The following is a 15,933-nucleotide window of genomic DNA, read 5'->3' as shown; positions in this document are numbered from 1 at the left end:
GTTACTGTCTATGGGAGTTGGCTGTTCAGTTCAGTGTGTGTGGCTTTGAGAGAAAGATAAGCCCAGTGTTGTTGTGTTTACCAGGGTTGTGCTAATGACACCAGCTCGTGTCTGTGAATCTGCCCGGGAGTCGCGCGGGGATCCAAGAGTCTCTGGAGTCTAAACTAAACTGAAAGACCGGAGGAGGAGGAGTCCCACTGTCTGAGTGTGTGTGTCTCTGTGTGTGTGTGTGTCTCTGTGTGTGTGTGTGTCTCTGTGTGTGTGTGTCTCTGTGTGTGTCTGTGTGTGTGTGTGTCAGAGAGAGAACTAGAGTGCGTGTGGCTCAGGTCGCAGAGGGGAGTGTGTCTGCGCAAGCGTTTAAGCACCATGGACAGCAACCGGGAGCCAGTCTCGTTAACAACCAACCAGCGGGAAGTTTAGAGCAGCCCGCTCTCCTCTCAGTGTTGACCGGAGGAGCTCCCGTTTTCAGCGACAGAGACGACTCACTTTTGGATTTGGAAATAATGATCTAGTCTTTGTTCATGCAGGTTAGTGTCTGATAAAAAAAAAAATAGCTAAATAAAAAAAATTGAAAATCTACTCGACATCATTCCCTGATCTCCTGCCCAGATCTTTCCTCAGCACCGGGATATGGACTAACATCCGGCCACCCGCCACCCGCCACCCGCCACACGCCAAGGACCGACAGGCGGACTCCGGCTCGGGTTGCTAGTTGGCACAAAAACATGACATTTTTTGAAACGGGATGAAACAGGGAGGTACCTGAACTTATCCATTTCAGTTCATCTTTATTTAATCAGAGTAGTGACTGTTTTCCGGGGAGTAGCTTAAGAAACGCTAGTTTTCATTTCTCAAAACGTTTTGCTGCCGACCCTGCTGACTGAGGCCAACCTAGGAAGACAGACCGGCTGGCCTCCAGGAGGATGCCCGGGCAGGATGTGCTCCAGCCGGAAGATCCTGTGGAGCCTGCTGCTGCTGTCAGTGTTGGAGGTGGGTCTGGGGGTGACCAGTATCGTCCTGGGAGCCGTGGGGCTCAGCCGGGTCGGGCAGGAACACAAGCTGCAGCAAGGAGACGCTTCTCCCGTCTGGAGCGGCATGTGTGTAAGTAGAACTTTTAGTTTACCATCTCTCTCTGTGTGTGTGTGTGTGTGTGTGTGTGTGTGTGTGTGTGTGTGTGTGTGTGTGTGTGTGTGTGTGTGTGTGTGTGTGTGTGTGTGTGTGTTGGGTGTGAATTTTAAAAACTTTAAGTATTAATTTCCATGTTGGCTCTATGCCTGGAAATGCCCTTGTCAGGAGCAGAGATTGATAATTTCAAACTCAAATTAAAAAAAAAAGTGTTTACAATTTTTAAATGGAACTAGCAATAATTGACATTAACTGACTATGGTCTTGCAATAGCCCCCTGTGACTTTAAATAATATTTTTCTTAAAACTGTAATTCCTTAAAGACGTGTCCGGAGATTTGTCTAAATCCTAAATGAATCGGGCATGAGTAGGGTCAGCTACGCCATAAGGACCCCTTCTTCATTTACCCATTAGTACAACAAGACCACTCATGCTCTAGAAAATTCTCTACTTATGATAGATCTAAACAAACAGTATTGGAATCACCATGGCAACAAACATAAAACCGTCAACTCCACCTGGCTCAACTGAGGGACCTTACAGATTTTATGTGTGGGGTTACAGAGATGAGGTAGTCATTCAAAATTCATGTTCAACACTATTATTGTACACAGTGAGTTCATGCAACTTATTACGTGACTTGTTAAGCAAATCTTTACTCCTGAACTTATTTAGGCTTTTGCCATAAGAAAGGGGTTGAATACTTATTGACTCAAGACATTTCAGCTTTTCATTTTTAATTAATTGGTGAAAACATAATTCCACTTTGACATTATGGGATATCAGGTGTAGAGGCCAGTGACACAAATGTTCAATGTTCAATTCCATTTTAAATTCAGGCTGCAACAATGTTCAATTTAATCAATTTTAAATTCTGCAAAATGTGGGGAAAAGTCAAGAGGTGTGAATGCTGTCCGAGGGCTCTGTGTGTTCTACATCTAGAAAAACATGCCACAATGGTAACGAAATTAGCCCTGGTGCATTATATAGTTCAAACATTTGTATAACATATTTGAATAATCTAACGTTAGAATTAAATAATCAATGCCTTTAAAAACTTGGACAATAATTGTACAAATGAAATACCTTTTATAGTGTGTGACAAGAGTGGCCCTAAATCCAGTAACTTCCATTTTATGAGAAAAAATAATAATAATTTAGGCAGTTGATACTTTACATGGTATGATAGCTGATACATTTGTCTGTCAAAATATACAATGTTGTTGAAATTACGAAAAACATTTGTAAAAAAAAAAAAAAAGTGGAGACTGTCTTGTCTTTCAGGAATCCCTCATACAGTGAGATCTCCCACACTGAGATCTCCCGCTCTGAGATCTCCCACACTGAGATCTCCCACACTGAGATCTCCCGCTCTGAGATCTCCCACACTGAGATCTCCCGCAGTGAGATCTCCCGATCTCTACATGTCTCCCCTTCGGATGACTTTTCCCGCGCTCCCACCAATGAAAGCCGGGTTTGGATTCGGATCTGATTGGGTTCTGTTCTTTCTCTCTCAGTTTCTAATCTGTGGGATGTGTGGAGTGCTCTGTTCCAAGAAGAGGACTGGACTCATCGTGAGTACACACACACACACATACACACGCTCACACACACACACACACGCACACACACACACACACACACACACACACACACACACACACACACACACGCTCACACACACACACACGCACACACACACACGCTCACACACACACGCTCACACACACACACACACACACGCTCACACACACACACACACGCACAGACGCACACACACACACGCACACACACACGCGATCACACGCTTGCACACACACTCTCTCTTACCTTCCTGTCCGAAGTCACTCTCGCTCCCCAAAGGGGCTTTATTGCCATGGGAATCATATGTTGACATTGCCAAAGCAAGTGAAGAAGATCATAAACAACATCAACAAAAAGGTATAATTCTTTGTGTGTTCTAGGACAACGGTGTCTAGATAGAATTTGTATTTGTTGTCCTGGCAACTGGACCTTTTATGGAACCCCATTATTTTTGTCTTACTGAGATTTACTGTCAGGGCCCAGGTCTGTCAGGGCCCAGGTCTGTCAGGGCCCAGATCTGTCAGGGCCCAGGTCTGTCAGGGCCCAGGTCTGTCAGGGCCCAGATCTGTCAGGGCCCAGGTCTGTCAGGGCCCAGATCTGTGCAGATTCTATGCAGAAGACCTAGGTGCTGCTGTAGGCCCTCCTTGGTTGCTGACAGATGCATCAGATCATCTGCAAACAGTGGGCCCAAGCTGCCTGCCTGTCTCACCCCATGGGCCTGTGGAAATACATGTTTTTTAACTGCACATTTGTTTATGTACATTGATTTTATGTCATATGTTTATCCCCCAACAACCGCTTTCCATCCATTTGTAAAGCAGACCGTCATTCCAAATTGAGTCAAAAGCTTTTTTGAAATCAACAAAGCATGTTTTGGTTGGTTGGTTTGTTTGTCAATTAGGGTGTGTAAGGTGTATATGTGGTCTGTCGTACGATATTTTGGTAAGAATTCAATTTGACATTTTCTCAGGACGTTGTTTTCACAGAGGAAATGTTGGACTCTACTATTGATGATACTGCAGAGGATTTTTCAGAGGTTACTGTTGATGCAGATTCCACTGTAATTATCGGGGTCAAATTTCTCTTTACTTTTGTGGATTGATTGATCAGACCTTGGTTCCAAACACTGGGGAAGATGCCAGAGCTGAGGATAATGTTGAAACGTTCAAGAAAAGCTCATATATAATTTGTGGTTTGTTTATTTGATCATTTTGATTGGGAGGTCAACAACACCACAGGCCTTTTTGTGTTGAAGGGAGATTGGTGAAGTGGTTTATCCATACATCTCCGTTTTGGGATAGATAACTCTTCATGTTGTTTGTTTAGTGTTTCCCAGAAGTGGTTAGATTCTACGGATTCTTCAATCACATTGAGCTGATTTCTGACTTGCTGTTCTTTCCTCGTAGTGTATATCTGTATTGTTTTAGTGATTCCCCATAGTGAAGGTTATCATTTTCTGGGTCTCTGTGTGTTTGGTTGTGTAACGCAGATGCTGGGAGACGAGAAGCAAGTACGGGGGTGTGGTTTTAATAATAAATAAACATGAAAACAAAACACAAACAGCATCTGGACATAACAGGAACATAATAACAAGGCTGACTGGGGAACGAACCCGAGGGACAGATAGAGGGATGGGAATAATTGAAGTGATGCAGTCCAGGTGAGTCTCATGAGTCGCAGGTGCGTGTAGCGATGGTGACAGGTGCGCGTAGCGATGGTGACAGGTGTGTGTAATAATCACCACACTGGCGACGTGCGCCAGAGAGGGGGAGCGTGAGTAAACGTGACAGGTTGGATATTCTCAATATCTTTCAATGGTTTTTGCTTTCTTCATTAAACCATTTCTCATTGTTGTTCATTTTCTTAGGTTTTTTAAAATATATTTTTTAAATTCTTGGTAGTTACAGTCTTGTCTAATTGCTGCAACTCCCGTACGGACTCGGGAGAGGTGAAGGTCGAGGGCCGTGCGTCCCCCGAAACACAACCCAGCCAAGCCACACTGCTTCTTGGCACAATGCCCACTTAACCCAGAAGCCAGCCGCACCAATGTGGTGGAGTAAACACTGTACACCTGATGACCGTGTCAGCGTGCACTGCACACAGCCCACAACAGGAGTTGCTAGTGTGTGATGGGACAAGGACATCCCTGCCGGCCAAACCCGGATGACACTGGGACAATTGTGTGCCGCCCCATGGGTCTCCCTGTCGAGACAGAACCCGGACTCGAACCCAGAATCTCCAGTGGCACAGCTTTAGGGGGGGCTTTTGACCCCTGAGACAGAGCCTGGACTCGAACCCTGAATCTCCAGTGGCACAGCTTTAGGGGGGGCTTTAGACCCCTGAGACAGAGCCTGGACTCTAACCCTGAATCTCCAGTGGCACAGCTTTAGGGGGGGCTTTAGCCCCCTGAGACAGAGCCTGGACTCAAACCCTGAATCTCCAGTGGCACAGCTTTAGGGGGGGCTTTAGACCCCTGAGACAGAGCCTGGACTCTAACCCTGAATCTCCAGTGGCACAGCTTTAGGGGGGGCTTTAGCCCCCTGAGACAGAGCCTGGACTCTAACCCTGAATCTCCAGTGGCACAGCTTTAGGGGGGGCTTTAGACCCCTGAGACAGAGCCTGGACTCGAACCCTGAATCTCCAGTGGCACAGCTTTAGGGGGGGCTTTAGACCCCTGAGACAGAGCCCGGACTCGAACCCAGAATCTCCAGTGGCACAGCTTTAGGGGGGGGGGCTTTAGACCCCCGAGACAGAGCCTGGACTCTAACCCAGAATCTCCAGTGGTACAGCTTTAGGGGGAGCTTTAGACCCCTGAGACAGAGCCTGGACTCTAACCCAGAATCTCCAGTGGCACAGCTTTAGGGGGAGCTTTAGACCCCCGAGACAGAGCCTGGACTCGAACCCAGAATCTCCAGTGGCACAGCTTTAGGGGGGGCTTTAGACCCCTGAGACAGAGCCTGGACTCTAACCCTGAATCTCCAGTGGTACAGCTTTAGGGGGGGCTTTAGACCCCTGAGACAGAGCCTGGACTCTAACTCAAAATCTCCAATGGCACAGCTTTAGGGGGGGCTTTAGACCCCTGAGACAGAGCCTGGACTCTAACTCAAAATCTCCAGTGGTACAGCTTTAGGGGGAGCTTTAGACCCCCGAGACAGAGCCTGGACTCGAACCCAGAATCTCCAGTGGCACAGCTTTAGGGGGAGCTTTAGACCCCCGAGACAGAGCCTGGACTCTAACCCAGAATCTCCAGTGGCACAGCTTTAGGGGGGGCTTTAGACCCCCGAGACAGAGCCTGGACTCTAACCCAGAATCTCCAGTGGCACAGCTTTAGGGGGAGCTTTAGACCCCCGAGACAGAGCCTGGACTCTAACCCAGAATCTCCAGTGGCACAGCTTTAGGGGGAGCTTTAGACCCCCGAGACAGAGCCCGGACTCTAACCCAGAATCTCCAGTGGCACAGCTTTAGGGGGAGCTTTAGACCCCCGAGACAGAGCCCGGACTCTAACCCAGAATCTCCAGTGGCACAGCTTTAGGGGGGGCTTTAGACCCCTGAGACAGAGCCTGGACTCGAACCCTGAATCTCCAGTGGCACAGCTTTAGGGGGGGCTTTAGACCCCTGAGACAGAGCCCGGACTCGAACCCAGAATCTCCAGTGGCACAGCTTTAGGGGGGGGGCATTAGACCCCCGAGACAGAGCCCGGACTCGAACCCAGAATCTCCAGTGGCACAGCTTTAGGGGGGGGGCTTTAGACCCCCGAGACAGAGCCTGGACTCTAACCCAGAATCTCCAGTGGCACAGCTTTAGGGGGGGGCTTTAGACCCCCGAGACAGAGCCTGGACTCTAACCCAGAGTCTCCAGTGGCACAGCTTTAGGGGGGGCTTTAGACCCCTGAGACAGAGCCTGGACTCTAACCCAGAATCTCCAGTGGCACAGCTTTAGGGGGGGCTTTAGACCCCTGAGACAGAGCCTGGACTCTAACCCAGAATCTCCAGTGGCACAGCTTTAGGGGGGGCTTTAGACCCCTGAGACAGAGCCTGGACTCTAACCCTGAATCTCCAGTGGCACAGCTTTAGGGGGGGCTTTAGACCCCTGAGACAGAGCCTGGACTCTAACCCTGAATCTCCAGTGGCACAGCTTTAGGGGGGGCTTTAGACCCCTGAGACAGAGCCTGGACTCTAACCCAGGATCTCCAGTGGCACAGCTTTAGTGGGGGCTTTAGACCCCTGAGACAGAGCCTGGACTCTAACCCAGGATCTCCAGTGGCACAGCTTTAGGGGGGGCTTTAGACCCCTGAGACAGAGCCTGGACTCTAACCCAGGATCTCCAGTGGCACAGCTTTAGGGGGGGGGGCTTTAGACCCCTGCACCACTCAGGAGACCCTTCTTAGGGTTTCTGCTAGAATTTTTTTTACATTTCATACAATATGTTAGCTGATATGTCAAATACTGTATACTGTTCAGGCTTCATACTGCTAAGTTTACACCACTATTGCAGGGAAACATTTTGTCCAGGAAGTTGCCGAGGAGGGATTTATTGTAAGCTAATTGTTAGTTGGTAGATTTCTACACTAACCTCTGTCCATCTATAGCATTTCTTAACAACCAGCAGTTTGTTCAGCTTCGATAACTCATGGTTTAGTATTACTCTGTTCAAGAGTAATACTGTGATCTGATAGGGGTGTTAGTTGGCTGACTGTGAACGCTCTGAGAGACTCTCGATCGGTCGGTGATGAAGTAGTCGACCACTGCCAGGGAATGAGCTGAGGGTGTACCTACTAAAGGAGTATCACCGAAGCCAACCATTGACGATGTACAGACCCAGCGTGCGACAGAGCTGCAGGAGTGGTGACACATTTTTGTTGGTTGTTTTGTCGTGGTTTTGTCTAGGGGGGCATATTTTGGGAAGGAATGCTGTCACCTACGGGTAGGTGTTTGTCCCCCTGTGTGCTGAGAATGTTGGGTTCTTGTCCAGTTCTGGCATTTAGGTCGCCACAGACTAGTACATGTCCCTGGGCTGAAAATGATTGATCTACCCCTCTAGGATGGAGAAGCTGTCTTCATTAAAGTATGGGGATTCTATAGTGGGGGGATATAGGTAGCACACAGGAGGACATTTTTCTCTGTTGAGATTATTTCCATTTCTAGCCAAATGTAAAATATTCCTGTTTTGATTAATTTAATAGAGTGTGTTAGGTCTGCTCTATACCAAATTAGCAACACCCCCTGAGTCTCTTCCCTGTTTCACACCTGGTCGTTTGGTGGATGGTACTACCAGCTCTCTGTAACCTAGTCGGCAATCAGTTGGTCCATTTCTTCAATACCAGGTTTCTTGCAAAATTACAATGTCTGTATTTCTGATTTCTTTGTTGAAGTTTGGGTTCCTGCTCTTTAGGCCAAAGGCAGATGACCTCAGTCCGTGTATATTCCAGGATGCTTTGTGGTCTATAGTGTCCAGTCTTGTTATTCGTGTGGTTTAGGCCCGGACGATGAGGTTTGAGCAAAGCATGCTGAGCATCTGAGGATGGGGCTGTTACTTGGCTCACGGCCTGGGCGTATGTCTCGCTCTCCCCTTCTCCATCCTCTTCTCTCAGCAGTCAACCCTCTCTCTCCTCTGGCTCTCCATCTCCTATCCTCCCCCAATCTCTGTGTGATGATTAGGTTATGCTAGGTTAGTGTTTCTCTGGAGTCTGATGTGTTTCCAAACAACGGATAATGACTGAAACAGGAGCTCTGCTTTTCCATGCAGACATTTAGTGAAGGCATGTGTTACATTAGGAAACCTAACGTGTCTATCTACACACAGACACACATAAAGGGTGTGGGGGTTCTGAGTGGGACAGGGTACTGAGAGGCTTGTTCACTGTAACTGACCTCCCAGGAAAAGTCAGAAGTGTGTGTGTGTGTGTGTGGATAATTATGCTGAACATAATTCATTTTGCACGTTTTAAAAACAATGTGTGGGGTCATGTATAGCACTGAACCACAACCCAGTATTTAGTGTGTTCCATCTCATTTACAGGTATAGAGCAGGAAACTATAAACAGTGTTCCATTTCACCATGTGTTTCTGCTGACAAGGTGGCTATAGTATTTGCAGGAGCAGTCATTTAAGTCTGTTTGTATTTATAGCGCTTTATTCTTTCTCTTGTTTTTTTCTCTCTCTCTCTCTCCCTCCCTCTCTCTGTCTCTTTCAATCTCCCTCCCTCTCTCTCCCTCCCTCTCTCTGTCTCTTTCAATCTCCCTCCCTCTCTCTGTCTCTTTCAATCTCTCTCCCTCCCTCTTTCAATCTCTCTCCCTCTCTCGTTCCCTCCCTCTCTTTCTCTCTCTGTCTCTTTCAATCTCCCTCCCTCTCTCTGTCTCTTTCAATCTCTCTCCCTCCCTCTTTCAATCTCTCTCCCTCTCTTTCCCTCCCTCTCTTTCTCTCTCTTTCAATCTCCTTCCCTCTCTCTGTCTCTTTCAATCTCTCTCCCTCCCTCTTTCAATCTCTCTCCCTCTCTCTTTCCCTCCCTCTCTTTCTCTCTCTGTCTCTTTCAATCTCTCTCCCTCCCTCTCTCTGTCTCTTTCAATCTCTCTCCCTCTCTTTCTCTCTCTGTCTCTCTCCCTCCCTCTCTCCCTCTACAGATGATTCTGTTCTCAGCTTGCTGTATCTGTGGTCTGATTGGAGGGATTCTCAACTTCCAGTTCGTTAGGGCGTTGTCACGACGACCAGACTCTCTTCGTTCCCTACACCTAGCAGCCATGACTATTGCCTGCCTGGGTTTGCAACGCTATGAAACACTAGAAAACACTTTGAAATATAGTTAAACATTATATTACATTAAATGACACTATTATCAACTCATTCCAACTCCAGGTAGTTGAGGTGGGCGACGCTGTGACCCAATACCACCTCTAACCTGCATGAAAACGTCTCTGTCTGTATATGAAAAGGTAACATTCAGATTCTGGCATCATTAAATTCAATTAGTCATCTCCCTCTCTCCCGTAGGTATCTCTTCCTGTACTCTCTCAACCTGGTTAACCTGTCGTCTGGCCAATTCAGAACAACAGAGGATGTTTCTGGAGAGAGAACACTCATTACACCACTCACACGAGATGGCTGAGAAGGATTCATACACACACGGATCTTTCGTAAGAAACAAAACACACACTCACAAGCTTGGACAGCAATCATACATTACTCTTAATTGCTCCTCAGTGACAATCCACAGCTGAGTGATACTAACGTGTGTGTGTGTGTGTGTGTGTGTGTGTGTTTCCAACAGGAGATCCTTGACAACTCCAGCAATGGGATTCCCCAGATCTCCTACAATGCTAACACCACATCTCCTTAACAATGGACACACCTTGTTGCCCTGACAACTGGCACATCTTGTAACCCTGACAATGGACACAACTTGTTGCTCTGATGATGGACACACCTTGTTGCTCTGATGATGGACACACCTTGTTGCCCTGATGATGGACACACCTTGTTGCTCTGATGATGGACACACCTTGTTGCTCTGATGATGGACACACCTTGTTGCCCTGATGATGGACACACCTTATTGCCCTGATGATGGACACACCTTGTTGCTCTGATGATGGACACACCTTGTTGCCCTGATGATGGACACACCTTGTTGCTCTGATGATGGACACACCTTGTTGCCCTGATGATGGACACACCTTGTTGCTCTGATGATGGACACACCTTGTTGCTCTGATGATGGACACACCTTGTTGCTCTGATAATGGACACACCTTGGTGCCCTGATGATGGACACACCTTATTGCCCTGATGATGGACACACCTTGTTGCCCTGATGATGGACACACCTTGTTGCCCTGATGATGGACACACCTTGTTGCCCTGATGATGGACACACCTTATTGCCCTGATGATGGACACACCTTATTGCCCTGATGATGGACACACCTTGTTGCCCTGATGATGGACACACCTTGTTGCCCTGATGATGGACACACCTTGTTGCCCTGATGATGGACACACCTTATTGCCCTGATGATGGACACACCTTATTGCCCTGATGATGGACACACCTTGTTGCCCTGACAACGGAGTGACATCGTGTGACAGAGCTGAGCAGCATTATTACACAGCTGTGTGTAGAGAACTTCAACATAGATGGAAGAAGTTTCCCAAAATAAAACAACAATGAATGCTATTCTTGGACAAGTTGTTACGAGTTCTGATAGTCCCAATACACAGTCACATGACATATGCCCTCGCAGACAGGAGGGACAGACAGCCAACCAGACACTTCAAACTAATGATCACAAAACACGCATGCAATTTATTTTAAATATCTCTCTCCCTCTCTCCTTCCTCTCTCTCTTACATTCTTCTCTCTCTCTCTCTCTCTCTCTCTCTCTCCCATTCTTCTCTCTCCCCCTGGTTCTGGCTATATGAATGTAGGTGTATGGTGTATGAAGGAACAGTGTTTTAGCGATCTCATGCAGAGCAGAATATGGAATTCTTTAAATTATCAGACATACAACCAACGATGCACACTGTAGAGCTGCTGTGGGTAACCATCCTCCTGTAGAGCTGCTGTGGGTAACCGTCCTCCTGTAGAGCTGCTGTGGGTAACCCTCCTCCTGTAGAGCTGCTGTGGGTAACCCTCCTCCTGTAGAGCTGTTGTGCGTAACCATCCTCCTGTAGAGCTGCTGTGGGTAACCCTCCTCCTGTAGAGCTGATGGGTAACCGTCCTCCTGTAGAGCTGCTGTGGGTAACCGTCCTCCTGTAGAGCTGCTGTGGGTAACCCTCCTCCTGTAGAGCTGCTGTGGGTAACCGTCCTCCTGTAGAGCTGCTGTGGGTAACCGTCCTCCTGTAGAGCTGCTGTGGGTAACCCTCCTCCTGTAGAGCTGATGGGTAACCGTCCTCCTGTAGAGCTGCTGTGGGTAACCGTCCTCCTGTAGAGCTGCTGTGGGTAACCCTCCTCCTGTAGAGCTGCTGTGGGTAACCGTCCTCCTGTAGAGCTGCTGTGGGTAACCCTCCTCCTGGAGAGCTGCTTTTCTCCAGCAGTGCTCTAACCAGATCCCGAAGCAGAAGCCTACACACCCAGTAACTCTCCAGGAGGCAGGTTAGCCTCCACCCCTGCTGTATATTCATGCTTGTACTGTGTATCAGGAACACAATCATTATGGAGTTACAATATTTTTCTATAGGCTTCTTATAACATTTAAATAAAACTATGGAAACGCTAGATAGACAGTTCCTGGGACAGCTGAGAGAAACTACTGGTTGCCGTACGCACACTGACCTCAGGCATCCATCTTGATATCTTACGAGAGGAGACATGCTCTCTGCTGGGGGAACTATTGCTGTGGGAGTAACAGAGATTATTGATCTCATACGCCAGTATGTGTGCCTGTCATTTGTGCTTTTAATCAAAGGGCTTCTCAATTGGTCCCCTGAAATCTGACTTAGTTAACCCTATTCACACACATCTGTCACCAAGGTCAACACAGTCAGCAACCAGTACTTAGTTAACCTTATTGATCTGTCACTAGTCCTTACTATAGACAGGAGAAACACAGTAACCAGTACTTAGTTAACCTTATTGATCTGTCACTAGTCCTTACTATAGACAGGAGAAACACAGTAACCAGTACTTAGTTAACCTTATTGATCTGTCACTAGTCCTTACTATAGACAGGAGAAACACAGTAACCAGTACTTAGTTAACCTTATTGATCTATCACTAGTCCTTACTATAGACAGGAGAAACACAGTAACCAGTACTTAGTTAACCTTATTGATCTGTCACTAGTCCTTACTATAGACAGGAGAAACACAGTAACCAGTACTTAGTTAACCTTATTGATCTGTCACTAGTCCTTACTATAGACAGGAGAAACACAGCAACCAGTACTTAGTTAACCTTATTGATCTATCACTAGTCCTTACTATAGACAGGAGAAACACAGCAACCAGTACTTAGTTAACCTTATTGATCTGTCACTAGTCCTTACTATAGACAGGAGAAACACAGTAACCAGTACTTAGTTAACCTTATTGATCTGTCACTAGTCCTTACTATAGACAGGAGAAACACAGTAACCAGTACTTAGTTAACCTTATTGATCTGTCACTAGTTCTTACTATAGACAGGAGAAACACAGTAACCAGTACTTAGTTAACCTTATTGATCTGTCACTAGTCCTTACTATAGACAGGAGAAACACAGTAACCAGTACTTAGTTAACCTTATTGATCTGTCACTAGTCCTTACTATAGACAGGAGAAACACAGCAACCAGATTCTGTTACAGTAACTAACCAAGGTAAGACTGTGTGTGTTTGTTGACAGGGACAGCGCCAACAGATTCAGCAAGGGGCTCTTTCGCTGACTCAGGAGAGCTGCGTTACTATTTATCACTGTGACAACAACATACACACCCAGAAGAACACCACCACCTGCTCTAGTGTGTGTGTGTGTGTGTGTGTGTGTGTGTGTATGGTTCTGAACACAGGCACCCAGAGCTGAATCAGAAAAAACACTTGAGCGTGCAGTCTCTGACCCGCTGTATGATAGACAGTTTTGTTTGAGTTAAATTGGGTCTCTGTCCCTTTCCCTCTTGTTGTGGATATCAACAACAAGAGGGAGCAGTGCTTGTAATAGTTTTCTATTGGTTTATCATACTAAACTTGGAACTAAACTTAAAAAAGGGAATGGGACCAACATCAAATTAGGAACAGACAACCAGATTTGGAACAGACAGCCAGATTAGGAACAGACAGACAGATGAGGAATGCTAGACAGTCAGATTAGGAACAGACAGCCAGACTAGGAATGCTAGACAGCCAGATTAGGAACAGACAGCCAGACTAGGAATGCTAGACAGCCAGATTAGGAACAGACAGCCAGACTAGGAATGCTAGACAGCCAGATTAGGAATGCTAGATAGCCAGATTAGGAACAGACAGCCAGACTAGGAATGCTAGACAGCCAGATTAGGAATGCTAGACAGCCAGATTAGGAACAGACAGCCAGATGAGGAATGCTAGACAGCCAGATTAGGAATGCTAGACAGCCAGATTAGGAACAGACAGCCAGACTAGGAATGCTAGACAGCCAGATTAGGAACAGACAGCCAGACTAGGAATGCTAGACAGCCAGACTAGGAATGCTAGACAGCCAGATTAGGAATGCTAGACAGCCAGATTAGGAATGCTAGACAGCCAGATTATGAACAGACAGCCAGATTAGGAATGCTAGACAGCCAGATTAGGAACAGACAGCCAGTTTAAGAATGCTAGACAGCCAGATTAGGAACAGACAGCCAGATTAGGAATGCTAGACAGCCAGATTAGGAACAGACAGCCAGATTAGGAATGCTAGACAGCCAGATTAGGAATGCTAGACAGCCAGATTATGAACAGACAGCCATATTAGGAATGCTAGACAGTCATTTTCAAGTCTTGTACCAAACATTAGGAACACATTCCTAATATTTAGCTGAAACCCCCCCTTAGAACAGCCTCAATTCGTTGGGGATGGACTCCACAATGTGTCGAAAGCGTTCCACAGGGATGCTGGCCCATGTTGACTCCAATGCTTCCCACAGTTGTGTCAAATTGGCTGGATGCCCTTCGGGTGATGGAACGCTCGATACACACAGGAAACACAGCAGTGTTGCAGGTCTTGACACAAACCGGTACGCCTGGGACCTACTACCATATCCAATTCAAAGGCACCTACATCTTTTGTCCTGCTCATTCACCCTCAAAATAGCACACATACACAACCCATATCTCAAGTGTCTCGAGGCTTAAACATCCTTCTTTAACCTGTCTCCTCCCCTTCATCTACACTGATTGAAGTGGATTTAACAAGTGACATCAATAAGGGATCATATCTTTCACCTGGATTCACCTGGTCAGTGTGTCATGGAAAGAGCAGATGTTAATGTGTACCTTCGGAAGGTATTCAGACCCCTTGATTTCCCCCCACATTTTGTTACATTACAGCCTTATTCTAAAATTGATCCCATTTTTTTTTGGTTTTACCCTCAATCCACACACAATACTCCATCATTTTAAATAAGTATTCAGACCCTTTTGATATGAGACTCAAAATGGAGCTCAGGTGCATCCTGTTTGCATTGATCGTCCGTGAGATGTTTCTACAACTTGGTTGGTAAATTCAATTGATTTGGACATCAGAGAGGCACACACACCTGTCTATGTAAAGTCCCACGCTGGTCACACTAACAGAGCTCCAGAGTTCCGCTGTGGAGATGGGAGAACCTTCCAAAAGGACAACCATCTCTGCAGCACTTCACCAATCAGGCCTTTATGGTAGAGTTACCAGACGGAAAAGGCACATGACAGCCTGCTTGGAGTTAGCCAAAATACACCTAAAGGACTCAGACCATGAGAAACAAGATTCTCTGCTCTGATGAAACCAAGATGGAACTCTTTGGCCTGAATGCTAAACGTCAAGTCTGGAGGAAACATGGCACCATCCTTACGGTGAAGCATGGTTGTAACAGAATCCTTCCGGTGAAGCATGGTGGTGACTACTCAGGATCAAGCGAAACATGAATGGAGAAAAGTAGAGAGAGATCCTTGATGAAAACCTGCTCCTGGGTGCTCAGGACCTCAGACTGGGGCGAAGGTTCCTCTTCCAACAGGAAAATGACCCTAAGCACACAGCCAAGACAATGCAGGAGTCTCTGATTGTCATCGAGTGGCCCAGCCAGAGCCAGGACTTGAACCTGATTAAACCTGAAAATAGCTGTGCAGCGACACTTGTCTATATTGCATTCACAACTGCAGTGACAACACCTGTTCAATGAATGGGGGAACACCCTGAACTTTAGGGGGGAGTAGGTATAGACTTTATAGATTATGAACTACACACAAAATATATTTTAATGTATAGATTGAATGAAGTCTCTTCTCTGAGTTGGGGTTAGACAAGGTATTGTGTGTGTGTCTGCCTCCATGCAATCATGGGTGCAATCATTTTTACATTTGGGCTCCCGAGCGGAGCAGCAGTCTCAGGCGCTGCATCTCAGTGCAAGAGGTGTCACTGCAGTCCCTGGTTCGATTCCAGGCTGTATCACAACCGTCCGTGATTGGGAGTCCCATAGGGTGGTGTACAATTGGCCCAGCATCATTAAGGTTTGGCTGTCATTGTAAATAAGAATTGTTTCTTAACGGACTTGCCTGGTTAATTAAAATGTTAGTTCGCCCAGTGCTACAGGTGGGCA

General features: G+C 46.8%; 1 protein-coding gene across 1 annotated transcript; it reads left to right on the top strand.

The window, feature by feature from the left end:
* Positions 1 to 252: 252 nt before the first annotated feature.
* On the top strand, positions 253 to 11,919 carry LOC135549557 (transmembrane protein 196-like). The gene is made up of 5 exons (XM_064979628.1): positions 253 to 1,101; positions 2,643 to 2,699; positions 9,329 to 9,464; positions 9,696 to 9,838; positions 9,973 to 11,919. The coding sequence occupies exons 1-5, from the start codon at positions 937 to 939 to the stop codon at positions 10,039 to 10,041; spliced, it is 570 nt and encodes a 189-aa protein (XP_064835700.1). The 5' UTR covers positions 253 to 936; the 3' UTR covers positions 10,042 to 11,919.
* Positions 11,920 to 15,933: the final 4,014 nt, after the last annotated feature.

This window comes from Oncorhynchus masou, chromosome 12, assembly GCF_036934945.1.
Source record: "Oncorhynchus masou masou isolate Uvic2021 chromosome 12, UVic_Omas_1.1, whole genome shotgun sequence".
NCBI classification, from domain to species: domain Eukaryota; kingdom Metazoa; phylum Chordata; class Actinopteri; order Salmoniformes; family Salmonidae; genus Oncorhynchus; species Oncorhynchus masou.
This window is presented reverse-complemented; position numbering and strand designations above follow the sequence as displayed.